Source organism: Scomber scombrus, chromosome 8 (assembly GCF_963691925.1).
Source record: "Scomber scombrus chromosome 8, fScoSco1.1, whole genome shotgun sequence".
Classification (NCBI taxonomy): domain Eukaryota; kingdom Metazoa; phylum Chordata; class Actinopteri; order Scombriformes; family Scombridae; genus Scomber; species Scomber scombrus.
Window position 1 is genome coordinate 22880507 of NC_084977.1, and position 27992 is coordinate 22908498.

The 27992-nt window shown below is 38.5% G+C and overlaps 3 protein-coding genes across 5 annotated transcripts in view; all 3 read right to left on the reverse strand.

The window, feature by feature from the left end:
• Positions 1 to 12489, reverse strand: part of si:ch73-61d6.3 (occludin) — a 17282-nt gene extending 4793 nt beyond the window's left edge. The window contains exons 1-5 of the mRNA XM_062423448.1: positions 12246 to 12489; positions 7531 to 8128; positions 6120 to 6311; positions 5170 to 5337; positions 693 to 856 (exon numbers count right to left, since the gene is read on the reverse strand). Coding sequence (XP_062279432.1) covers positions 693 to 856; positions 5170 to 5337; positions 6120 to 6311; positions 7531 to 8109 — 1103 coding nt within the window. The 5' untranslated portion in view covers positions 8110 to 8128; positions 12246 to 12489. The remainder of the gene's footprint in view (positions 1 to 692; positions 857 to 5169; positions 5338 to 6119; positions 6312 to 7530; positions 8129 to 12245) is intronic.
• A 3448-nt stretch (positions 12490 to 15937) lies between these two features.
• mfsd12b (major facilitator superfamily domain containing 12b) lies at positions 15938 to 24183 on the reverse strand. Its single transcript, XM_062423737.1, has 9 exons — positions 23922 to 24183; positions 22073 to 22283; positions 20877 to 21009; positions 20610 to 20795; positions 19803 to 19895; positions 19614 to 19706; positions 18193 to 18366; positions 16311 to 16405; positions 15938 to 16089 (listed from the first exon to the last, which is right to left on the reverse strand). Exons 1-9 carry the CDS (start codon positions 24181 to 24183, stop codon positions 15954 to 15956), a joined length of 1383 nt encoding a protein of 460 aa, XP_062279721.1. The 3' UTR covers positions 15938 to 15953.
• Positions 24184 to 26201: 2018 nt separating this feature from the next.
• The window catches only part of csnk1g2b (casein kinase 1, gamma 2b), a 41010-nt gene continuing 39219 nt past the window's right edge, over positions 26202 to 27992 (reverse strand). For all 3 annotated transcript variants that reach the window (XM_062423739.1, XM_062423738.1, XM_062423740.1), the window contains 2 exons: positions 26311 to 27971; positions 26202 to 26270 (listed from right to left, as the gene is read on the reverse strand). In XM_062423739.1, coding sequence (XP_062279723.1) covers positions 27917 to 27971 — 55 coding nt within the window. In that variant the 3' untranslated portion in view covers positions 26202 to 26270; positions 26311 to 27916. The remainder of the gene's footprint in view (positions 26271 to 26310; positions 27972 to 27992) is intronic.

Here is a 27992-nt window from a genome sequence, read left to right on the forward strand (position 1 = left end):
CACATTGTAGGTCTTCAGGCTAACATTCTTCTGCTTATGAAACACCAGCTATGTTTGCGAGGAAGGAAATCATCGAAATGATTACATTTTGTACTTTTAAACTCCCTCAAAATCATTGCAGTTGCTTTGTAAGAAATTATATGATCTGATTATTTTGTTTGGTGCAGTAAGATCATTCTGATATTCATGACAGGAAATTGATTTGTCTTTCAAAGATATTAAGAAACTGTAAAGAGAAGTGTACTTGACAAAACTTTAGACACACACATAAATGCAAACAGAGTACTTCATAAATCATTTCTAGCTTTGAAGAAAAGCAAATACACTAGTTCACAAACACGCTGACTTTTCCCTTCTGCAGAGAATTCAACGAACATGAGAAGAAGAAGAAAAAAAAAACCAGGGGAAGTTAATCCAACGAGGGCTCAAAGGTCACACAAACACAGCTCTCTGCTGTGGGCAGGGCAATATGTTTTCATGGGTTTTAAAACAAAGCAGTGATTAGATATTGCTTGAGTGAGTCACATTTCGAGGTATTGAGTGAAATCTTTGCTTTTCTACATTTGCATTACATTTACAGTTGTGTATGAAAAATGGTCAGTTTCGGCTGTAGGATCTTAACACATCTGCCCAAATAGAGAGACCTTCAAATATGTATGTTTCGAAACAATTAAATTGGGCTCTGGACTCACTGGTTGTTGTCATATGTGTCCTCATTAAAAGAGCTGCTGTCCACCTTGGCTGGGGGGTAGGAGATGACACTGTTCGCCGAGGCGTTGAGCAGTCCGCCACCTTTCTCTGACACCAACAGGGTAGGGGCGTCCTGAACGCTGCGGCTTTCCTCCACATTGTTCACCTACAGCAGGCAGGAAAAAACACAAGAAACAGCCTCAGCAAACACAAACAAACACTCACAAAGAGCAAACCACGCCACAGGCTCGTTTGTAAGTGACATCCTGCTTATAAATCCATTATTCTTGTTCTCTTTTCCGTGTGTGATGGCTTAAATGACCTGTATAGTCACAAACAACACAGTGATATTACACTCTCAGCTGTAGAGAAACAGGTGAAAGGAAATTTATTTGCACAGTATAAGTATTAGCAGCAGCTTTTAAAGGAGAAAGAAAAGCAGAGATGAAAGTATGGTAATAAGTGCTTAAAGTTTGAGAGAGCAGTGGGGCTTGTAATTGGAAAGCACAGTCCAGCTTCTTAATGAAATGATGGTCTGCTTGGCTCATCATGCTTGAAAAGGTCCAGGGAACTAAAACAAAGGATGACTAAAGGTTAATTGTAAAACAAAGCCGACACTAACTTTAAATAAACTGAATATTTTTGATAGTATATAGCATTTTCCCATATGCTACATCTGTTTCTGATAGCCTTCCAACCTGAAGAGTTTAATCATGAGGCTAAAATATATACAAAGAAGACACTGGACAATAATTTAAGCTTTGCTTTCACTTGTATCTATTGTCTCATGTCTTCATGAACACCTGGGGCGGATGTGTTCCTCCTTTCTCTCTTCAAACAAAAGGAAACAGTGTCCGTCATGTAAAAACATTTGCCTTAATCTGTATTTCCAAGTCTTCCTGTGAGACCAGAGAGCCTGCATGAGAGAATTCCTCACAATGAAGGCTTCAGGGGTGGTCACCGTTTCTTCTACTGCGAGACCACTAACTTTATCAATCATTAGAAGCCTTTTACGAGACCTCTACACAAAATGGTATCTATTGTTTTTGATGGCTAACTGGCTTAATGTTAGCACAAACTGAAGGTATTGAGGCCCCTAAAAACAAAAAAAGGAAGAGAGTAAGACTAAAATAATCCACTGTATAAATAGGTAAGCAGCTTTAAATCAAGCTCGAATTCTACTCACAAAGTATTTGCCTTTGTACCTGGAATATATCATTGACAGGTGCTGATTGGAGAGGAGACATGTTTCTGCATATTACAGTAAAATATATCATTAGTAAATAAAAATGTCCTGAGCAGGAGTTATCTGCAGGATAACATTCCAGCTATCTTATATCAGAGGAATGTTATCCTGCAGATTACTCCTGCAGGATAAGGTTCCTCTGACATAAGACACCTGACATTTAATACACATGTACACGAAGATATGAATATTTTCTTTACTTGTCTAAAATCTATATACTCTGTGTGGTAAAACACACTGTTGATAATCACAGGTTAGCATTGACCACTATATAAAACTCTTATGAAAACTCCACTTTGCTGGTTCTTGAGTGCTGCATTATGGAGCAATCTCCGAAATTCCTCACATTGCAGGAGCAGAGGAAAATATGAGCTTAGCTCCCAAAAAACAACAATCATAGTTGGTGGAGTCGCTGGGTGGGGGAGCGCTATCCTCCTTGCAACTGCAGGAGAATCCCGTTTGAAGAGTGCAGTTCATGGAAGAATCTCAACAATGCCCCTCTCAGCGAGCAGCACAGGGGCTGCTGCACCATGAACAGACTAAGTAAGCACAGTAAGAATGTCCAAGATACTTGAACCTGGTGAAGCAAAGCAAGGAGGAAAAGATGGAAAAGCTGGAGGGGGACAAAGTGCTGGATTTCGACAAGGGAGGAGAAACAAAGGGAAGCAGAAAGGCATGAAGGAGAAGGCAAAGTGAGGTAGACGGGCATATGCAGTAAAAGAGGTGAGGGAAGCAGCGTCATGATGGAGAAAAGCATAAATTAAAAGAAGTAAGAGAAAAGGGGACGTGAGGGGCTGTCAAGAGTGAAAAGAAGCCAAGATGGAGATTTATATAAGCTGTAAAATGTCCACTTGAATAATGGATGCTCTCAAGAAGACTGTGTGTTGCAGAAAGATAGTTACAATTAATGAATGCTGTGGCAAAACTACCAACATTTTGTTTCCTAATACATAAATATAACTTTTTAAAAGCCCCAACTGTAACATTATACGCTTCAAATCACTTTCACTCTATATTTTTATGTTTTAATCCATGTTCATGAAACCAGCCCCAGAGCTTTATATTCTACATCTGTGCAGCAATTCAGCATTTCCAGCACACAGACAGGCCTGCAGAAACCGACTCTGATGACCTCATGCCCCCACCCCCCCACACCCTCCCTGAGCTGAATGAAGCCAGTGTGTGAGGTCATCAGAGCAGGACAGGCCTCCCCAAGCACAGCAACAGAGATGGTCCAATCTGAAGCCGACTGCAGCCTTAGACTGTCACTGGCCTCGCGTTTAAAGGAGCCAAACAAACCTGATGACTCATTCTGTCGCACTGATTTGCAGGTAGGGCAGCAACGAAGAAGAAAACACATTAGTACAAAAATGAGGACAGATGAGCCAACGCTAACGCAACACCCCTGTTTTATTGAAGCTGTGACACAGATAGAAGATGTAGGTATATTAGCTTATAGTGGCCATACAATAACTGCACACTTTGGACCTGTGTTTCTAGAGATTACAGTCATTCTGTGCCACAGCCTACATTCATATTTCAGTCTTTGACATTGACTAGCTTGAATAAATAGGTATCTGACAGTCATCAAATCATCTAAAATCATTAAACTTATTTGAAAACTTACTCTTGTGCACATCTTTAAAAATGCACAACACAAGTCTCACATGCCTGAATATCAAGACTCATTAAATGTCTAAATGCCACAGCAGAAGCGTACACTTTAACTGCTGTACCTACAATAAATGTGATGACATCAGTGAGCATGACTCCGTTTATAGACACTAGTGCTAGTCATAGGATTCACTCTGGCCATGTCTCATGTACTCTCATCTGCTCGGACTCTGCACCTCTGTGTCCATGATGCCATGCTATGACAACCTCGCTCAAAACAAACAACTCTATATAATCAAATACAACACTGTGTCTGTTCATTGCTTTCTTTAAGTGAGAGATACACTCTGACACACGTCACTTTTTGCATCCCTCATTGACAAATTTGATCAAATGAGCTGTCCAAGTCCTTTAGGTGTACAAATACGCTGACGCTGTCTTTCTGAGCCTTTCGAAATGTGAACACCACCTGCCAAGTCTCAGTTTTCAATAGTGCTGTTTATCAAGTATATTTCAAAATGTGTGCTTTTTGCTTTATTACATTACCACACTGTTATTCAGTCACTCACTCGTCTCTGCATCATTTGAAAAGTGGCAGCTCAAGTCGATAATTAACCCATATTTCAGGCAACAGTCCCACATTTGAATACCCAAAGCAGCCTCTCTAGAAACCACCTGCTTGCTCACTATCTTCTGAGGCAGTTAATGATTAGTCAAAGTGAAACCAGGTAGTAGACCATGAGCAAACAATCACTGACTGCTATCAGCCCTGACCCTGAACAAAGTGACTCTGTCAGAGGAAGCACTACGGTAGCGTGACTGTTTTTCCTTCTGGATCCTTTAAACCGATAAAGATCTGTATATGACACTCTTTTTGGACTTTAAACTCACAGATACAAGTGATGAAAACATACTAGAGATGTAAACTGGTGAACAACATCACAAAGTCTAATTGGAAATACAGCACAGATATAGAAAGTCAAAAATAGCATTACAAATGACAAACCAATCTCGGGGTTGAGCAAGACTCAGCACGCCTATTTTTCTGCTCTGCATCACCACAATCACCAAACCAATGTTTACACCTGATGACTACCTGAGGAGGATGACCATATAACTCATGAGCTACATACTTACCTAAATTTGCCTTGTAAAAACAGGTGGTAACTAATTTCTCAGGTAGCAACAATTCTGTGACAGATGGGGAAAAGCGTATGCCAATCAGTTTTGGTGGCTGAATCTACGATGCCAAAAATATTTCATGAATTTCATCATCCAATCAAATCAGTCGACATTGTATTCCATCAACCTTTGCTAGGCTGGATTTAAACTCCTGACCCTGTTCATTTGACTGAAGGCTGTGTCTGCAAAAACTCTGGGTCAGGTAGGGTCAAAATGTGATTTACAGGGATTAAAACAAGAAAAGATTTGTGAGCCTGAAAAGTTGTCCAAGAGGAAATGTGTACCATGTATTGAATTAAGTATTATATGAATTTAAAACTGCTCTATTCCTGAAATCAGGCATGGTGCCTGAGAACTTTAACCCCATGGATTTTTATCTGTAAATCCCATGTAAACCCTCTTTTTGTAGCTGTAACTACCATCCTACTGTCTCTTACCCAGTCCTCTACATCTCTGCCCTCTGAGGCCTTCCCACCAACAAGAGGCCTGTCCCAGTAGATGTTGGGTTTCCCGTAGCGCCAGATCTTCCCTCTGGTTTTGTGTGCAAAGAAAGCTGCAACACCCAAGGCGATGACAATCAGGAATCCACACACCATGGCTACTCCCTATAAAAGCAAGAACATGGGAATAAAATCTCAAGTTCTCAAGGAGATAAGCTCTGAGATAAAGCTGGTTTGTACCGGTACAAGAAGTACACAAAAATACACGTGTGACGTCATTACAATTCATGGCACCGTGTACCATTAATGTAACAAATTATTCAAGATAACAGATAACATTACAAAACAATACATGCCGTTAATATGAGACACTATAATATACCTGTGGCACAAGTAAGGCCAAGCATTTCTATTACATTTATTTTTGGTAAATAACTATAACTATTAGTTTATCAACAGAAAACCAATCAACGACAAATTCGATAATCAACTAACAAATTATTTAAGGAGCAAACATGAAAAAAACATTGCTTTTCCCAGCTTACGTTTAAATTTTGTTATTTGCCAGACGCTTTTATCCCAAGTGACTTACAAGCGAGGCAACACAATCAAATGTTTTGGGGGAAGTGAGTGCTCATCAGGTCCAGCAAATGTAAGGATTTTATTCTTGTCTTTGTTCTATAGTACGAATGTCTTTTGGATCTGGACTGTTGGACGCACAAAACAAACTAAAGAAATATGAAGACAAGAAAGTGTGATGGGAAAATGTCACTGTCTTCTTATATTTTTAGAGCTATTAATCAATTGAACATCATGGTATGAATATTCAATTGAGGCCATTGTTAGACTATTTTATCTATGTACATATATAGAAAGAGAGCCTGAGAGATGTGGTGTCACATCAACAACTGATCATCCCTTCATATCTACAGAAAAAGGCTACAAACCTCCTGAGGGTCAACAAAGCAGTAATGGTAGAGGTACTGGTTGTACATGGGGAAACCTCCCACTCCTCCCATCTGGGAATAGCCAGTCTGGTAGAGGTTCTGGCACATCATCAACATCGGATTGTACATCATACTGGAGGATCCTTGGGCCATTGGGTTCACCCCGACAATATACACAATGTTTATGATGCCCTGTGAAAGACACACAGTTAGTACATTGACAATTATAAAAGTGTCTTATTGAAAAAGACATACATAAGTAACCTTCATTACTCAAATAAAATATGACTAAGACAACATCAAATCACATGAGGTGAGTCATTTAGCAGCAGTCATCAACACAGTGATTTGCTGAACAGTACAGTACAGGTACAGTACGATGAGGAGTTTTAATTTTTCACTTCGGACGGACAAACCTTTGATGATTCTACAGTGTTCTTTAGTTTGTACATTGGAGCTTAACAAGCTGGTTTCATCTAGAGACACATACAAACTTGCTTGCATGCTTGGTATGGTAAATGTTAAGTCTATACTGTTTCTACACAGAATCGAATACATCCCTGAAAAATGATTTAAAACTACAGGTTTAAGAAAGGTACTTCATTTAAAAGTTATTTAAGAGCAGAAGAAAAGAAATCCCTAAAACATAAATTAAACATAAATGTGAGATAGCAGACTGAAAATTAACCCTAATTTACATTTCACTGTTCCTTACAACACTGTGAATGTTGTTTTTGCACATTTCTTTCTTGTCTGGATTGGTCTCTATAAATAAAAAAAAGCTCCTAAATGTATTAGGAATGCAAACAACATTAAAGCAGAGAAAGGAGTGCTATCTAACTATAGCCAAGAGGCGGGAGGTCTCATCCCAGATACTCCTTGAAGAAATGAGTCTGATAGTGCGAAAACCGTGTCGGAGAAGTGGTAATGACTCAAATCAGAAGTTCCGCCTTAATACATGTTTTAATACGAGCTCGGTTCACGTCTGCATGCCTGAGACACTGACAAAGAATCACTACAGAACACAGGGGTCTTATACTGTCACAGAGTGGGTCCAATGTCTACAATGCACAGCTCGAGCAGAATGTGATATCCTTGGTGAGGCACCTAAAGTTATTTCGGTCATTATCAATCATTCTTTGACATGTTTGTCCAGACTTTACAGAGTCATGCTGAGTATGGTCAGAGAAAATACATACTAACAGAATCTTTGGTCTGAATCTGAAATTAGTCATCTGTGTTCTACTTAGAGGCTGTTGTGATTTGTACAGTGTCGTATAATTTGCTTCTGTATATAGAAATGTTTTGTCCTCTCATGAATGAATCCCCACTGGTTTGGTGGTTGGAGAGTGCATAAACAGCAGAGAAGTGGAATGGCTTTAACATAAACCACAATGTAACTGGTCATTACCTGCAGGACGCCCATAATGATGCTGGCTACCAGGACAGCAAGAAAGAACTTCCTGCCGCGGACGGCGTAGGACTTAGAGAAACTAGCGATGAAGAAAGACAGCGCCCCTATAAAGTTGATGGCTGCCATGGCAATCATGGCAGTTTTGGCTGAGTAAGGTGAAATGTAGGAGGAGCCGTAGTTGCTGTAGCCGCCGCCATATCCACCGCCATATCCACCACCGTAGCTGCCACCACCATAGCCACCGCCGTAGCCCATCCCAGAACCGTAATAACCCGTTCCCATTCCATATCCATACTGAATGTCCCACATGAGAGTGGAGGCCACGCAGGCAAATATCGCCACACACAGCACGACCACCACGGCCATCATGGATTTGACAAGTCCGGGTGGCGACCGCCATTTGTAGAAGTGCTGCGGTTTCTCCTCGACGTAGTAGGAGCCCGGCGGAGGTGGATACGCGTTGTAATCGCTCTGAGGAGCATGAAAGCTGCCTGGTGGAACAAAGCCATGGTTGGATGGTGAGGTGAAAGGAGGACTGTAGACAGGTGGACTCTCGTACTGCTGCTTGTCAAACATCGTGAAAAGATGTCCGAGACTGTAAAAGAAAACAACAGAAGAAAGAGTTTGTGGAGAATCCAGTTGTACTGTGGAAAGCTGTGCCACTCTGTTTTTCAGCAGCACTGATATGAGTAATACCAGGTGGAGATACAGGAGAGTTAGGTGTGACTCTTTAGTACCAGTACGGTGTAAATGTTTTACTATTTTCCAGGTAGTTTGATTTATGAAGGCACATGTAAAGCCTGTTGGTGCAATTTTCTCTTTAGGTCAGGGTGAGAAAGAAAGTAGGACAGGAAGTTTATCGCTTTTCATATCATAAACAAGACCTGCTTTTTTTTTCTCTTCTTTTTTTTTTAACATGGAGAGACAGATGAAATATTAGAGGAGTGACCTTCGCTTTGAGTTCTCTGAACCAGCAAAGTCTTAATCACTGTGGAGATGTCAGTACCAGGACGGGGAGCGCAGTCAAACAACAATACTTTCCTTTTTGCCTCTTCACAGGCAAGTAGGAGTCTTTCTCTCCAGCCCACACAATGTCCAGCCAGACTTTGAACATTTCACATCCAGTTTTTTGTTGTTTTTTTGGTCACTTTTTAAAAAATGTTACAAATCTTACGAGATATGTGTACAACTGAACAATGCCCATTCTTCTACAGCGAGTCAGGGAGTGGGCAGTTTTGAATGAAAAGGCGTGTAAACAGCAGAGCAAAGTGACTCCACAGGACAAACAAGGAGAACATTAATAAGGCCTACATATTTTTATTTTTATTACTTTTATCGCTAGCTGTAATCTCAGCCTGTGCTGTGAGTAATGTGTTACGAAACTGTTAACACACAATGTGACACATCATCTGTTATTACACCAGATAACAGCAAATAATTCAGTAATTATAGGGCGTCAACTAATGATTATTTTCATTATGTATTATTCTTCATTTATTTTATGAAGTGTTGTGAAATAGCTAAAAAAGCACATTGTCTCAGAGCTCAAGGTCACATCTTCAAATATCTTGTTTTGTTAGTCCAAAAATTCAACAATACTTAACTTATAAAGATATAAAAGGAGAAAAGCTTCACTTTAAAAAAGCTGGAACCAGAGAAAGTTTAGCATTTTTGTTTTACCCTTACATACTGTTCTTCTACTACACCCTCACAGTTTCGGGTCAGTTTTGACCCAGTGTAAGAATCCCCTCATAAGAAGTGTCTGTACCAAATTTTGAACCACAGATCTGTTTAGAAAGCATCAATAGTCGATATGACTATGATTTTGGGCCACTTACTAGGAAAAGTAATCAAATTTCAGGGTAAAAGACATTTGGGGTGTTTTTATAGCTGTCAAATGTCAAAACAGGTCAAATTTGACTAATTAACTTCAACAATTACTGATAATAAAATTGTTGCCAATTTATTTTGTCTATTGACTGATCGATTAATCGTTAAAATCTGGTGTGTTTTACTGTAATCTTCCAGCCATACGGTGGGACCATAGTGCTGATTTTAAAAGCAGTACAACTTTTTTCATTTACATCATGCTCTGCTCGGACACTTCATTGGGACTGTGAGGGGGGTTACAGCCATTCAATATCTGAGACATACAGACAGAGAGACGTCCCTGGCAGTGCCTGCAGTCTACAGTCCAGGGTAATAATTCTTCTGTCTTTATGGGGCCCGAGCATACATGGCAGAAGAAGTCTCGCCTCAGAGCCTCCATCCCAGAGACCTTCCCATTATCCCCCTCCCTCATTCCTCCATATACTTCATCCCCCTTACAATCCTCCTGTCCCCAACTCTCTGCCCCCCCCCCCCCCTTTTATCCCCCACCTAACTTCTTGCCTTTGTTTTGGGAGCAGGAGGGGAAAAAGTCAAGGCTTTTCGTCACGGGAACAGTGTTGCCATGGAGTCACGGTTAAAAAAAGAAAAAAGAAAAGAAAATTGGGGCACTGTCCAGGGAGGACCAAACAACGGCTTCTCTGTGCTGCTGCCCCTGAGTGAAGATAGACAGGGGAGAGACACAGAAAGAGGGGAGGACAGGTGGATGGGTATGCTTTGCGAAGTGGTGTCAGGTGTCCTTTATTGTTGATCAACAGGCTGTCCAATAAACCAGGGGGGTCTTGTTTTGTTTTCTGCTGCAGGGTTTGATTAAATAAAATGAATAATCTGAGGCTCAAGCTCTTTTAGAGAAATACATTTCCACTCTTCCTTTGAAATGTCTACTTTATTACAAAAGGAAAGCAGCTTTCGTGCCCAATTTTCCTTTAAATCAGGTGTACGGAAGAATCAAAGTATTCAAAATCTTAATATTTGATTCCTTTGTACACAATGAAAAGACAAGATGGGCTTGAGATGTTGTACTTTTCTGATAGAAATAGTCAAATAGGCAACTATTTTGATAATTGATCAGTTGTTTAAATCTTTAATCACGCAAAAATGCCAAATATTAGATGGTTCCAGCTTCTTATATATAACAATTTAGCAGCTTGTCCTTGTCTGAACATTTTAATTAAATTAATATCTTCTGGATTTGGACTGTGGGTCGGACAAAACGAGAAAACAGGTCGGCTATTTTCCACAACTTTCTGATATTTTTATAGAAGATAGATCATTTAATTAAAACAATGAGCAGCACTTTCATGTACAATGCAAATTATAGTGTGCCGCAAACATAAATACAAGAACACAGACTATTTATTAAGGCACATAAAACTAGAATGAAACATTTACTCATTAAGGGGAAACCTATTAATTATTAAACAGCAAACAACCCCTCCCTTAAAACAATGAATCATACTAACCCTCACCCTAACCCAGCATTTTGGTAGCAGCAAAAACAAGAGGAGTAACAGTAGTTGTAGTAGTTGTTGTAGTAGTACTATAGTGGTGTTTGTCTAAAGTTGGCTCACAAATCTCAGTTTCAACCTCAGCCGAAAGCTGCAGCGTTTTGGCCGCAGTAACAGGTCAGGTCAGACACCCACCAGCCGCAGCCTGAGCTCTGCTACAACACAGAGACTCTATCATCTGCTGCTGATAATGGAATTCCAGTCATACAGTCACATGTCTCACATCTGTCAAAAACAATTACGCTCGTGTAGGCCGGGACCCACAGGAGTCAGCCAAGACTCCCTACCCAAAAAAGAAAAAACACCCTACTGAAAAATCTCCTGGATCTGAAAAAAAAACATGGGTTGTTTATTCATTAGCAAATGTTTTAAGTAACAGATGCACCCTGACAAAAAAACATATGTTCATTTTGAAGGCTCAAGTCTGTGGTGCTCTTAAACTACACTGCAGTAGGCTATCTGTAAAGGTGTTTCAAATATTTTGTCCACCCCATTTATATTAATAAGGGTATCTTCCAAAACTGAGCATAAAGTCAACTCTAAAAACTCACGTTAATAACCTACAAGAGGGAAAGATGTATAGCAAGACTGCTGTATTAGGACTGTATTAGTTTAAATTAGGTCAGGTGTGCCTAGTGAGTGTAATTAATGAGTCATTCGCTGGCAGTCTACAACACTAAAAAAATCTGCACTTGATATAAAAGAGACTTTCATGCACACTTAACATTTTTTTTATAATCGTGTAAATTACAGGTGCTACACATACATCTTTGAGTTCATTTATGGTTGGAAAAGCTGCTTTAGTCTTTTGTTTACGATCAGTTATTGTGTAAACACACCTTTGACACCAACATCAGAAAGAAAAGATGTGAACCTGCTGTGATTTTTGGTGATGGGGTCAGGCTACTTTTCTGATTGTTATTGCCCACGGTTTGTTGATTAATGTTTAACTTTTTAGGGCCAATAGCTAGACACAATTAAATGAAACAAGTTATCAGCTATTTTATAACAAAGGCTACCATTATGGAAATACGTTTTAATCAGAGTACATTTCTGTGATGAATAATTGTTGACTGGCTTCTTTATATTATTAATAAAGATATCAGAAACACAATAATGTTGGAAGAAGTGAAGTGGAAAACAAGTTGAATTTCCACCTGACGACGTTACAATCATGTTTTCCTCACTCATGAAACTACTTCATACAGTAACAGCAGCGACTTTAAACAACTTAACAAACACACTTATATATGCAGGTTTAAGACAGGTGGGAAAAAAGGTAAAGTGTGCCATTAAAATCACCTTTGTCCATCTTACCTGTATAAAGACTCCCACTGCCAGTCACGGTTTCCTCTGCAAAAAAAACTCCCTTTTCTGAAACTTTGGAGTTGAGAAAAATATGTGTCCGCCAAAAAAAAGAAAAAAAACTTCACCTCTGTCTCAATGCATGTACGAATAAACTTCTTTATCTGTGGTTAAAGCTGTAAAAAATGTCTTTCCTTCCCCGCTCTGCACGTCTTATCCAGGGACTCAAAGAGACACAGCGCTCACTTCACGGTCCTCGCAGCTTCTGAGCAGTCCGCGGTGATGAGGCCGGCCGCACAACACCGCCACACCGCCTGTGTTCTGCCGCCAGAGGTCAGGCTTTGTGCCTTTAAAGCAGGGGCGATTCTAGGATAAGACCTTTAGGGGGGCTCAGCTCCTAATGAGAATTTGACATACAATGTCCTGCAAGTATTGCATTTTTTTTATTTTTTAAATACAGTAGTAATTTATTCATTTTAAGGGGTGATAAGATCACATTTTTTTTTAAAAAGGTCTAAAATCGCCCCTGCTTTAAAGATTCAAACACATCAACATACACATTTTAATTACATTTACAGCAAATAAATGACAAAGAGTGCTGTGTAACTACTTAAAAAAAATAAAAAAAAATAAAGTAAGTATAATAGCCTAGTAACTATGGAGAAAAGTAACTACTAACTCAAGTATTTTTGCATATACAGGAGGCAAAGCAGTACGTTAATTTGTTGATGTTGTTCCGTGTTGTTAAAACAAATTGATATTGCCATTATTCATGGTTCCCACACATTTTTACCAATGAATTTTCATAACTTTTCCATAATATTTTACCCAATTTCCATGACTTTGAATTTAAGTAGTTTAACAAAGGTTTAACAAAATGTTTAACAGAGTAGATGTCATTTCTTGTATTCTGGTGCCTTTTAACAGGTGTTTTGACACTTTGATCTCACTAAATGATGGGTACATTTTATAATTACATCCAGAGGAAGTGTTTGGCCCCAGATCAGAAATAAGAAGATATTAAAAAGCTAAATATAGAAATTGATGATTAGTATATATTAAATCTACTGATTTTTGACATGGTAAAAGTGCGAAGTCCATGTTCATGCAGCCTGTCTTATATCCATTATCTTTGATATCAGATTGGTCCATCCCTAATTCAAAAGTTTTCCAAAACATTCACCTAATTCAGAACCATTTCCAGGCCTGGAAAACAGTTTTTCTAATTTCATAATTTTTCAGGAATTTCATGACTGTGGGAGCCCTGATTATTATCGCGTGCATGGAGACATTATCAATAAGTTACGTTATAAATATGACTGCTTAGGTGGAGGTATGAGGCAAAAATTCAGAGAACAGTTTCTTACAGTTCTACATTGGATAAACAGCTGAATAAATGTCAGAAACAAACTTTTTGAAGGCCAGTATATGAATATCAGCTCGAACAAAGAAAAGACTTGTGAGTTTCATTGACCACAAATATCAAAAAAGAGTGATAAGTAACAGGTAACGGATCACTTATTAGAAAATGTAGCCAAGTAACTGATGATTACTTGAGGGCCAAAACTAACGCGTTACTCAACAAAAAGTAGCCCAATTAGTATTTTAACGCCTTACTTTATAACACGTTAGAATACAGCTCGCAATTTTGTAACATATTATTAATACTGATGATTAAAAAAACATAAATATATGATAGCCGTCAACATAGTGATAGTCTTCCGACAAACTAAATAGTTCTTGAAAGGCACTTAGTGCAAATTTTCATTTGCAGGGAGTGTTTAAGAAAGAGAAAAGGTCAAAGTGAATATTTGTTCAAGAAGTTGGGAGTCATTTTTTTAAATGCTCTGTTAATATTGGAAACATAAAACTGGAAAAGAAACCTTTGAGTTTTCATTGATAAATCTTTCAAATAATCAGTGCAGATAATGTGATTCATTAGCCCACCACTCATTGACCTAGAACAAATGAATTCCAATTGGTCAAACCTTTAAGAGAGGGGCTTTATCAAATCTTCAAATATTTACTTCACTACTTCAACACTACAGAGACAAAAGATGGCCGATATGTTACTCCAAAATTCAGTGGTTATCTCTCATTTACAGGAAGTCCTTGGCCTTGTATTTGTTCTCCCAGCTGGTCACAAGTCCCTCTTTGTTAAAGTTTACACCGGTCATTATTTTACTCACTTTTATCTCTGTTTCGAGACATTTTTGCAAGGCCCGTTGTTTGTATTAATGTTTCAGCTGCATTCCCCTGTATGTAAGTATATCCTTCAATGTGAGATACAAGAATCTGAACAGGGTCGTGACTACGAGAAAAGAGCCACCTATTATCACAAAGATCCTGAATTTTGAAGGAAATAATATCAGTTTAATTTGTGTTCTCAGCACACAGAGGGTGACAAATCAAAGCTCAAGAGAGACATACAAACTTTTGCCTGAAAATACAGTCATGATTGAATCTGCTGCATAAAATTATACTATTTCACAAGTTTCATGATCACAGGAGGGTGTATCTTACTGATTTATGTGAATGTTTTATCATTGCTATTGCATTGATGATGCTTTAAGGAATAGCTGTACTGAGTTTGTGGAGGCACAGATGTGATTTGGTCAAGCACTGAGTGGCCGAAGTTTTCAAATACAGTTTACTGAGCCATTACAGCATTTACTGATTCATGCCACATAAAAACAAAATACGGAAAATATGTTTGGGTTTTTTATTGATTAGACTGAGTTAATATTACAAAATAATTCCAAATTTTCAAAGAATGTATCATGACAGAAGAGACAATATTAATATTATTTGTTTGCAGTTTCTGTCTGTGCAGTTTTCCCTTCAGTTTAGTATATTGTACTCTATATTTTGTCTAGATTTATATTCATGTGTGATCAAAGCAAGTAGTACAAATAATAACAGTCATGAAGGCATTACCTCTGCTTGGTCTCACATACACACAGAGTCACGTTCACCAAGTTCGCCCGTTTGGATCAGTGCCACCACTGCTGCCAGGTCAACAAAAATGTGGCTTAATACATGGAGAAAAAGCCAAAGGAGAGGGGAAAAGAATGCTATTTTTATGTAATTAAAATTAAAATTATGAGTATGACTATCTTATATATAAGTTTATTAAATATTCTTGCAGTATTTATGAGTCCATGTGTTTCAATTTCTAAATCCAAAATTCCCCCTGACTTTTAGATCCATTCAGGGACCTTTATCTATAATCCAAAGCTTCTTTTGTGGTCTGTGATTAGTTGTAGGCAATTATTTGTGCGTCGGCTGGAATTGGAGACCTCTGATGTGAAGCTTTTCCGTTAAATCTCAGCATAAAAAGCCTACAAACCCCTCCAGGAGAGCCAGTGTAGTTACACATTGATACACTAGATGGTGGCATGGCTTAGTCCTCTGAAACATTTCTCTTGCCCGAGAACAAAAGCAGACCTACAAAAAAATAAAAATAAAAAATCCCTAATAAATCAAAGTAAATTCTGTCCAAATATTTTCAAAGATTAGGGAGTATGGCATAAACTTTGCAAAGATATGATTGGGCTCTGCATCCAACTGAAATATTAAAAGTGGATTTACAAAGAAAAAAAACACACTTTATTAAACTTTTTTTTAGTTATCAAATCCCTGATATGAGACATTGTTTTCTATGCATAGGTTGCAGACAATGACAGACAAGAAGTGTTATTTTAAGAAAGAATCAGAGCCCTAATTTCTCCGTCTCCTGATTGGTCGGATGATAATTGTAAACAGGCAAAGTGCTGCAGCCAAAGCCACGCCCCCAGTGACTGCCGCCATGACATCACGATAAAACCAGACGCAGGCCGGGCAGCAAGCCTCTGTGCTGTGGAGGAGAAAAGAAAGGAAAAGAAAATGTTCAAGAGCTGTCCTGTTTGAGATGTAAAATATCAACTGGACAAAATCTCTCTTGTGTTCTGACCAGACAGAAAAAAGGTTTATGATCAGTCTGTTTATTGATCATCCTTTAAACTTTCTTGTGAGATGGTGTCGGATAAATGACCTCGAAAAGGCATCGGGGTCGTTGTTGGTCACAGAAAGACTCACCTGCATGGTCTGATGCTCTGGATGAGGATGACCCCGACACCATTAGCTACCTTGTCTGTGAGGCTCATCGACCCATAAACGAAGGCTCCACTTTGCTGCAAAATAAGACAGAATGTAAATGAAAGATTGGAGATTTTAAAATCATTGTAGTGAAGCAAAATTAAACCCTCTTCTAACGGGACTGTGATCCAGTGGCCTGAGAACAAACTTACTGGTTTGATATGGTAATCTTAATATTAAAGCACACATTAACACATTCAGCACACTGTAGATCTTCCATTAATGCTCTTGTGACTGAACAGCTGATTCTGATGTGACGATTAAAACCAAAAAAGCAGCTGTTTGTTTCTGCCATGTGAGGATTTTTCTTTGTGCTTTGAAATTTGGCAGCAGTGACTAAAACTTGCATTGAAAAAACCCCGATTTGAACACTTTCTGCACATTTGTACTTCTGAATGGTACTTTGGCATGTGGCATGTGATTTTTTGTTTTTAAGGAGGATTTGTTTGGAGGACTAGCATGAGTAGATTGGTTTTAAACTCTCACAGTTTGCACATTTAAATTCCACGATTATATTTTGGCAAAGCTGCTGAATATCTTATGTTAGAGGTTTCCTCAAACTACGGTCAATATCCAAAATATTTCCCCATGATCTGGAGAACATTATCCACGCCTTAATTTATATTGTTGACATCGACCTCTTTTCATTTTTTCTAGCGCATCTTAGAATACATTTTAAAATCAAACAGTCTGTCTTAAAGGATAAAGGTTCACAATTTTTTAGGTTGGTCTTAAAGCTACAATGTGTAGGATAGTGGCATCTAGTGGTGAGGTTGCAGATTACAACTAACTGTATATGTATTATATTCCATTTCTGCCAAGTCCATTGCCCTGAATATGCCACTAAATTCTGCACACTGCACCTTTAAAACTATAGTTAGGTACCTACATGAGCAATGAAGCAGGTTTTGTTCGCTATAATTCTACCTCCTGTTCATACTGACTATTAGAGGATCCCCTCCAAAAAAATCCACAGTCCTTGTTTTGAGCGAAAATGTAATTAAAAGTTTATCTGAAGGTAATGTGAGGCTTCAGCAGTCTGAGTTAGTCAAGTAAAGTTTACCTCTTTGTGTCTCGATGGTTTACCTGTTTAGCTACACTGGAACGATTGTAACAAAAAGAGGGAATTTTGCTCTAAAAAGAACATTTGAAAATATCTTCTTGATTTGACTGATTTGGATGACTGAAGCTTCACATTATCTTCAAATAAACTTTTAAATACACGTTCATTTGGGCACCGAAATATTTGGTCACCAAGACAGACTTGAAACATTGTGAACTTGTGAATTGGATTCACAATTGTAACATAATAGTATTATGTCGTTCTTAATGGGCTTCAGACTTTTTAAACCATCAAATCTCAGCTCATAGAGGTCTTGTGACCAAAAGTTGTTGCCTTCTGGATTTTAGTGGAGTCTCAGTACTCCCAGACCTGGAACGCTTCAGTCCTATAAAGATCGGTATATCTCTGTATGTTTATATATATATGTGTTACTTATTCTTGCACAACTGATTTTTAGCTCTGTGCCTCCTGCAGATGGCACAGAGCTTCCTGATGCAGGGTGAACTGTTTTCTTGAATGATTGAGGGCTTCATGATGTGTTCTACTGGTTTTATATCTTGTCTTTTATATTATTGCCTGTGTGTTGTCTATTTTTTTATTTTTTTATTGTGGTGTATAAAACAAATTTCCCCATGGGTAGGAGAATATATCTTGATCTTAATCAGCACTTTGGTCAGTGTGTGTTGTTTTTTCATGCACTTTCTTAATAAATCGAGGTGATTCTGCCAACCATTTGAAGGTGAGTTGCTCTCTGCTTACCGTCTGCTCCCCAATGAGCATGGCAGTCATGGACAGAGACATGACGAGGATGGTAGCTGAACCGGTTCCCAGCAGCGCCGCCGCGCCGTAGATACTCTGAGCTCCCATGTTCTTGTCCAAAAACACCCAGATAGCAAAGCCAAGCACCAACAGCAGGCCGATTAAATACGTCATCTGGCAACAGACAAATACATCTCATTAAATTATATCATTCGTTCAAATCAGCAATTTATTAATCATGAAATAAACATTTATTCCTCATACAAAGGCAGTGTTTACCAATATTTTAGAGTTTATAAAACTTAATGTTTACCATTAAGGGAACATATACTTCTGGCCATGATACACTCACACTAACATCCTGGTTATGTTTTGTGCATGTGAAGTTGATATCCTGGTTTCAGAAATAAAGTTTATCTTCAAAACTGGTTCCTTTTTTTCTATTTTTAACTGTTGAGGAAACTCAGCACAGGCATGACAGAGTTGCTGGTTAAATGAGTAAATCGTTCTGGTGAAAGAGATGTACATCTCATGTTCTATATAAGCATCTTATTCCAAATATGATCAAAACCAGAACTCAAAAACAGGATACTAATGAGTATATAGCAGTGGCTGTCAAATAGTGGCCTGTGGGTCAAATCTGGCCCTACAACAAAAGCTGATTTTTTCATTATAGATGACATCAAATATTCATATATAATATGACTTCATAAATCTACAGTAGATAATTATGTGAACACAAGGCTCATATAAATCCTAATAAGTATGACTTTGTAACATCGTATTAACTTACCTGATGAAAAAAAAAACATAGTTAAATAACATAATTGGTCCATTTCTATTCTTATAGTGGTACACAGAGGATATGTCGATGTTTATGTGTCAGTTTTTGCCAGATGAATATTAAAATAAGCTGTTGTCACTGTTAGCTCTCACATCCTGATGGAAATTATGACATATGTACTCAGATGAAACCCTAAAACTGTTTCATGGATTACTTAGAAGAAATAAAGACACAAAACATATTAACAACATATTAGGATGTCTTTTAAATGTGATCAATAAAACAATTAAATGTAACTTAAAGTGGCTCATCAAAACAAACCAACTGCTCCACTTTTCAGACATAGATAAGTTGGAATTTAAAAAATACATTGTATGTATGCTCAATTTGTAAACCTCATATTTCCAGCAGCCAGTTTAAAGGCTTTAGATACCAGCTAATGTTGATGTTTTAATATCAGTGTCATTGTCTAGGTCAGAGAATTCCTGCTCGTCTCTGTTTTTACTGCTGTAATCCACTGATGCCACTTATATGAAGTACAGAAAACATTTATATTAATGGTTCAGGAACTTTTTCTTCAGCTGGTGCTTACTGTTTAGTCAAATACAATAAATGTAATGAAAACAGAGACACTCACACTGATGCCTATGAGCTTGCTGACTGGTTTCATGGCCAGAGAGCACACAAAGCCACTGACATACATCACCAGCGGTATGATGGCAATGTAGTTCTGAGGAGAGAAGAGGAAAATGAATATTTAACAGCTACATAGATGTTTCAGCAGAGGCTGTATAATGATGTGTGAATACACCCTGTGTGGTCTTACCTTTGGTAACATCAGTGAGTTGGTGAGGTAAACTGAGATGTACGTCTGGGACAGGTTGACTATTAGTCGTGTGCACATGTAAAGGAAAGCCACCTGGTACAAAAGTAAACAAAGACACAAAAAGTTTAAAGGATCAATTCAGTGTTTTTGCTAGTTTTAGCAAACAAATAATATACAAATCATAATGTATATACTTTCTGTACATATTTTTGTCGACCATTTTGAATTTATGTTGTAATTTATGTTTTTGTTGTTGTTTGTATTTTCTTTCTAGAGCTCCAGGCAGCCATTTGTTTCCACTCATTTCTGTAGAATATAGACATCAATTAGTAAACTCTTAAAAAATTGCTTTATTTTTATCATTTTTATCACACCCTCCATGTCTTATATTGGGGAATACAGACTTGTTTTACTTTAAACCCCTTTTTTAAATCTATTACGTTAAAGCAAAGAAGAAGCCTGGAAGTAATGGAAAACTGCATATATATTTCTGAAATAAAACAGGATAGTTTACAAAATAGTTAGCTGTGATATAAATTCACCAGGCATTTAATTAGGAACACCTGTGCAACTGAATACAATCCAATACAACAGCTCGGCCATAATTTCTGCTTTTATGGCAGAGCTGTTGTATTGGACTGCATTAGATTGTGCAGGGGTTCCTGATAAGTGAATGTAAAGTTTATGTGACTTAACTGCAGTAGCAAATTATATCTAAAGTTAGCAGAGACCAATTCCTTGTAACAAAGAGGAAGAGAAACTTTGCAAATCAGTGTGAATTCAGTGCAGCAGAGATTTAGGAGTCACCTGGTAGAAGGACGCCTCCTTCAGCCAGTGTTTCCACCGGAATATAGGACGAGGCAAAGCTTCCTGTGAGGGGGCCGGAGTGAGCAGCTGACTCTCCGTCTCTGAGCCTGGTGCACTCTCTTTTGTGCCGACGTGAAATATGACGGAGAACAATGCTCCGATGCCCATCATAATCAGGGACAGCGTCTATAAATAGAGACAGACAGCTCATGTGAAAGTGCCGATTTTGCCTGAGTGGCTAAATGTCTCTTGCATCTCTTCTCTAACCCTGAATAGAGGGATGTCCACCGGGCCCAGGCTGCCTGAGATGGATGGATCCATATTGTGCTGCGACTGGAAGTGAAAAAGCAGCCAGGCCACAGCGTATACCGTGATATTGGCCACCACAGTGAATGCATACCTACACAAGGAAGAATATGAAGTGTTCAAACACGACTTAAGTTGTTTTTAAAGCTTTAAAGTAGAGATCAGATTCAGTGATATGTGCTTGCTTCTATATTCACCAAGTTTCTGCTTCTAGGATTTTAGCTGCATTGGACAATCAAATCAAACAACAGACAGTTACTTCTCTTTTCTGAAAAACTTTAGTTCCTCTGTTGTGTTTTTAACCAAGAACTCAGCTGCTACTCCTACATTATTTTAACTTCCTCTGGCAAAATAATCGTGCATCTACCTGACACTGTCTATGTATGAACAGTGCATTATTAGAGGTGACCTGACAGCTCTTTTAAAATGGGAACCAAGGTTTGGATTGCACAAAGGGAAAAGGGCAGCTGGAAAAGGAAGCTAGATGGATGAGGAGAGCACAAACAGTGGAAGAACTGACTGGATCATGTACGAAATCTGATTCAGGCAAAGCAAAATATACCAATCCAAACATTCACTGCTGTCTCAAAATGCTGTGTTTCATTATTAAGATTCTTTTTTTTTTTTACATTACGGCAAGTTTGACTAAGCAAACAACCTTGTTTATAAAATTATTTTTGGAAAAAGCTTTATTTCCTTTATTCACAAGAGGGCTGAATGGAAAAATGTGGCTGTAATGTCCCATAACAGTGAAATTCTGCATCAGAGATTCCTTGTAAAGGAGAAACTGCTGCTGTGTGAGTCAGACATGGACTGCAGAGTTCATAACAAACTCAAACAAATACTCAGAGACTTGATGCCACTATTTGTGACGTAGATTAAAGGGGGAATACACTCCCATGTAAATGTACATTTTCTAAATCACAGCTGCAAATCTGTGTTGAATATATCTCAAACAAATCATAGAATCAGTCACGATATTCAGTGTCAGTGGACCAATTCAGTTTTGATGTCTTCTTGTGTCTCCAAATAACATTATATTTCAAAATCATCATAACATTATAATATAAATTATGTTTTTACACTAAAAGATCCCTCATCAGTTTGGTGCTTGTCGGCTCTTTGCGTCCAGGACGTCCTTGATGACATCACCTCACCTGTACGCAGTGAGCTCCACCTTGGCGCTCTCGCTGGACACCAGCTCTGGGATGAGGGAGAGGTGTGTGATCTGAGTGGCCGCCCAGCCAAACTGGAAGACGATGATGAAGGGGGAGAAGTAAATGATCTGGGCCCATTCGGCAGTGTTATTGGTGCAGGCCAGGCAGGGGTTAAAAATGAAGGGGAAAGACAAGAGGACACAGAGGGTTCCTGGAAAGTATGCGAGGAGCTCATTAGGAGAAGTCCCGTTAATCTTTGCAGAATATTACTGAGTGTTGATTAAGTGAGTTGTGGTGTGCAACAGTGAGTTTAAGATACCTGCATAAATAATAAATCACATCTTGTGTTTAAACTACTTTATATTCTGTTCAGAAAAGTGTTATATAAATAATTATATCCTTTTTTTTTAGTGTTTGCAATGACTTCAACTTATGGTAGTTTGTTTTTCTTAACTTAAAGATTTCGAAATATTTCTGTATCTCTTTAATATCAGGAACTACAAATCAGTCGTGTAATGTAACTATTCAGTTGAGTTGAATTTTGAAGTAATTGTGCTTGAGTATTTCCATTTAATGCTACTTTATATTCCGACTCTCCAGGGGCGGAGTGTTTGGGACTTCAGCACCGGGGATTTAAAAATCTGGTTAAAGTCACTTTTTCTGAACAGCAATTTCAACCAGCTGCTGACTGAATCTGAGTGAATTTATAACAAATGTGATTAAGAGTGAAACATCTGAAGACATTTTAGTTGAGGCAGTGTTACCAAGTGAAATGCATTTAAAAATGTAATCAGTAATATCAAATATAGTATAAATGTAATATTTTTTGTATTCCTTTTGATCAAAAATTGTTGATAAGGACCAAAATAAATCACTACCACTACTACTAAGGTTTGCAGTAGTCAAACAGTGCAGTTACATTAAAATCTGCATGTTAAAAATTGTCCCTGGCTCTGGGTGTTCTGGGCTTAGCCCCGGATCATGTCAACTCCAATTATTGTACTTTTTACTCCACTACATTTATTTCACTGCTACAGTTAGTAGCTACTTTTCAGATCAATATCTTAAAACACATGATTTGTTACATTGTTATAGATTTTCTAACAGTATAAAGGTGCTAAAATTATCTCCACCTTGCCAACATTAAAATGCTGCTTACATGAACTCAATGATCAATTAATCAGTATTAATATTCAATTACTTTTGATACTTTAAGTACATGTTACTTACAATACTTATGTACTTTTACCCAAGAATGATGTTGAATGCAGGACTTTTACCTGAGTGTTTTCTCATTGTATTGCCACCTTTACATAAGTAAAAGATGAGTACTTCTTCCATCACTGTTTAAAAGCAGCCCACAACCTGAGATACTTTTCTTGACTATTTGCATTTTATGCAACTTAATAGTTCAACTCCATTACAATTCAGAGGGAAATATTGTACACTATACTTATTTATGAGTTACTATGTCATTGTTATACTGTAGCTCAAAGTATATAAAGTAATTTAATTGAGCTCCACCTCAACCAGATTCATTAAAATGCCCCTCACACACTAATGCACCAATAATAATCCAATGAGAGCAGCCCTGCTATATTAGTTAGAGTTCTTCTACTTGGGATACTTTGTCATTTTGCAGACAATATTTCTGTACTTCAACTCACCTTTTGACGCATGACTTTTGTAGAGAATAATTATGTAGTAGACTTATTACTATTGTTACTTCCTAATCTGAATACTTTATTCTTTTTTACCACTGCTCATCATGAAACTAGTGTTGGTTTTACATCCAAAACGTCCAATAAAGACTTAAAACGTATGACTTAATGTACTCTCGCATACTTACCCAGTAAATGCCAGGTTTTCCTCCTGCCGGGTGTCCTGTCGGATTCATATCCAACCAGCGGCGTGCACACCCCATCTGCTATTTGCCCGATGAGCAGCAGCACACCAGCAGTGGTGCTCTGGAAGCCGAGCACGGAGTGGAAGTAGACCAGCAGATATGTGAACCACATAGAGCTGCACAGGTCGTTCAGAAAGTGGCCCGTTGCGTAACAAACCCGCCCGAAGACCGGCAAAGACCGATCCGCAGACACAGACTGATCCATGACTGATTTGACTCCTGTGATAAAACTTCCTTTATTCACAATTAGAGATCTGTCGTTTTCATATTTACAAATACATAATGCAAATAGTTACACCAACAGACGTTGAGCAAAAACACAGTTCAACCTTGGTCTGAGCATCTCCAAAAAATCTCCCCAATTAAACCATATAATAAACGCAATGTAATGGATTATGGCAAGCTGGGTCCCCACGCTGGTCAGCTGAACCGGTTTAACTTCCAGTTGAACACTGTACTGTTGCTCCAACAAAAAGTTTCTCTGAGCCATCAGAGACCGTTTGGATGCACCGACGACTTCACGCGTAAAAGCGCGCGGGCGCACCATGACATCCTCGGTTTATCTCGTCTGCGGGTTATTATAAAGCGCCCGACATACAGCTCTGCAATGTACACGCCTCATATCTAAGAGATGAATAATCAAGCCGTGCTTATGAGTGGTTTTGAGAACTCGTGGGCTACATTACTGTGCCCAAACTGGTTCCTCTTTTTGTTCTTCACATGGCGAGTGATTCAAGCACGGAACCTACTGTTGTCTTCCGAAATCTCTCTCTCCTTCACCCCTTAATACCATTTAGGTTTAAAGAATAAAATATCAGTTTCATAAAAGCTTAATAGATATGTCGTCTCCATATCAGGTGTGAAATATTTGCTGAAATTGACATTAGATTACCTCAGATCTCTTATATCATGTCTGTGTGGTCAGTAAACCTTGTGGGCTTGTTCATTTTAATGAGCGCGCTTTGTGTAAACTTCACGTGAAAAACAAACTTCCCTTTACCACTTCATGACACATATGTTGTGGTTTCACATGGACATCATTCACATCACACAATGGTGACATAATGGCCTGACAGCCTTGTGTCATAGGTCAACCTAAAGATAAATGTATACAGAACTGAATCATGACAGTGAGGGAGCTCAAGTGGGTCTTAAAGGACAAGTTCACAATTTTCAAGTCTGTCCTAAAACAATCCTAACATATTCCTCCTGTTCATGACTATTGGAAGATGCCTTCATAATGCACTTTCAATATATGTAATGGGGGACAAAATCCACAGTCCCCATGCTGTGCAAATAAGCATTTCGAAGTTTATTTTTATGCAAATTAGTCAAATCAAGTCAATATCTTTCAAAGTTATCTCTTTCCCAATTCCCTTTTTGTGATGTTTTTTTTTCTGCAGCTGAGCCCAAAAACTGTTTTGCATTGTGACACAAAGAGGGAATTTGAACTGTGAAAGACGTCCACTTTATTTGACTTAACTCAGACCGCTGAATCCTCATATTATCTTCACATAAACTTCAATGTTAGACTTGACTGTTTTAAGAAAAAATTGTGAAGTGATCCTTTAAAAAGGGCAACGCCACTAATTTCACACAAAGTTAAGGAGTACATCTCAGCCTCTAAAAGCAATTGTATGATATCTTTTGCAGCTCTGGTGGAAACTTTCCAAAACTTTGGGAAAAAATAAACAGGACTTCATCTCAGCTTGGGTTTGAAGACTACACTTTCTTTTAACAGAAAGCTTGCGTTACAAACTGCGTGTGCATTACGGGAAAATGTTGCTTCCAGTGTGCTTCGATTACGACCTCCCCCAAATTTGGGAAATACTAAAAATACTGGAGTACTCCTTTAAATAACTCGCGGCTCTTTCACCTGCAATCTCTGATGTCCTAAAACCTTGAGGGGAGACTTAAAGCGGCTGCACAAATATCTTGAACACAGACAGAGATTCAACCCGTTAGACATACTGTACATCTAATTTCATCCAGGAAACCAAAAAAAAGTTCAAAAATTTAAAAAAAGACATGAAACTGCAGCAAGGAAATTAAAAGAAAAGGACAATTATTGTTGTTTTCCCCCCCCTCCAAGCCGGTACAATTTCAATTTGTGATGGTTCTGATCTTTTTCCAGCTCAAAAAACAGCAGCCCACAATTAATTTTTAGTGACATGATGTAACTTATAAAACAATTAAACCGTGTTGAGCTGTACGTCTGTCTGTCTGTGACCTGATAAAAATGAAACAATGGTTCAAACAGATTTGGGTTGCTGTCTGCTAGATCTCTTTGAGCTGGCACCCCACACACACACACACAGACACACAGACAGACACACACACACACACACACACACACACACACTCCTGATCTCTCTCCAAACCAAACACCACCACTGTACAGATGTGTTGATTGTCACAGCAGAGGGTCAGGGGGATAAATGTATACTGCTTATAGTGTTGGTGATAGTGAGGGATGTGCACACACAGTCGATACACATGTTCAACTTACAAAAACATGCAGATTTGCACACACACACACACGCAAGCGCACACACACATACACACACAGTTGCACAGTAATCCAGTGAGCATTTGGGACAGATTAGATAAAATGTCATTGCGGGACACTCACTTGAGCTTTAAACATTTTACTTAGAAAGGCACAAACTATGATTTCCTGGTAAATTATTTTGATGTAAGAAATAAAAGTTGAAAGACATATCCCACCCCACCCCCATCCTCCCCTCCCCCATGTAAATCAACATTTCTCGGCCATAACTCAGATATAAGCGTTGTGAGGACTCTTCCTAGATCAGTCTTTATTAAGTTGTTTTCTTAATTGTTAATTTCAAACCTAAAGTTACCACTGTAATTGTTTTCTTTTTTTTTCCAAAAGTGCAATAATAATAATAAGAGAGCTTAATATCTGTTTCTCTCAATCTTCCACAGTACCTGAGGCCAGTGACTGTGCTACAAAGTCCACGTTGACAGACAAAAAGAAAGCCAGAGTGAGGAGAAAAAAAAAAAAGAAAAAAATCAACTCCAGAAACACTACAACATAAAAACAAGTTTTCAATGCAGGGATTCGAAAAAACTGAGGATTCAATTACAAAAAAAGAGAAAAAAAACTGAAAAAAAAGAAAAGAAAAAATACATAAAAATCCTCCAGGTTCTTGTTTTATAGATGAAATGCTCCCTGTGTCTCTCAGATTGAACATCAGCATAGTTCACCTTTTCCTCTTTACCTTGATCCCAAAACACACACCAAAAGAAAAAAGAAAAGAAAAATAAACATTTTTTTCCTAAAGGAGCAGATTTCTTTCACTCGAACCACTGACGGTTCCCCCTGATCAACAGCTGACTGTTGGAACAATACGCGCTCTTTATGGAATCTAGGATACAACAACTGTTTCAAACAGCATCTTTTTTTCATATTCACGCCACGGTATTCGAGTTTCATTGTTACAGCTTTTTAAAACTTTTTCTCAAGCCCCCCGTTGTAATGCAGGTACGTTTATTTATTTATTTTTTGTTGTCTGTAAAGGAATCAAGAGTCTGTTGTGGAGTCCGTAGGACCGCAACATTCCTTTAGACTTGCCAGTAGCCGGGGAGCACTGAGAATGAGAAAGAGAGCAAGAGAGAGAGAGAGAGAGAGAGAGAGAGAGAGAGAGAGAGAGAGAGAGAGAGAGAGAGAGAGAGAGAGAGAGAGAGAGAGAGAGAGAGAGAGGGTGAGAGAGAGTGAGTGGGAGGGAGAGAGAGAGGGAGAGAGAGGTACAGAGTGACAGGGGAAATAAAGTGAGAAGGGGTAAAGAGGTGAAGGGGGAAGCTGGACAGAGATAGGGACAGGAGGCAGGGTCGGGGGGGGGGGTCTGTGTAGTTGCTTCCATTTAAAACTTGACAGTGACCACAATGTTTCAAGTTCTCTCCATTCTCTTCTTTCACTTGTGCCTCTGGAGGGCTTTCCTCTTTCTCCTTTTGAAGAAACAACAGCACCTGCAGGCAAACGAGGGAGAC

Bases quoted from the DNA above. Each gene is read 5' to 3' on its own strand.
- mfsd12b (XM_062423737.1), bottom strand. From the start codon at position 24,183: ATGGATCAGTCTGTGTCTGCGGATCGGTCTTTGCCGGTCTTCGGGCGG. The intron at 22,284-23,921 runs GTAAGTATGCGA...CATACTTTCCAG, and splicing joins GAAAACCTGGCATTTACTGG to GAACCCTCTGTGTCCTCTTG. The intron at 16,090-16,310 runs GTGAGTCTTTCT...TCTCCTCCACAG, and splicing joins CAGAGCATCAGACCATGCAG to CACAGAGGCTTGCTGCCCGG.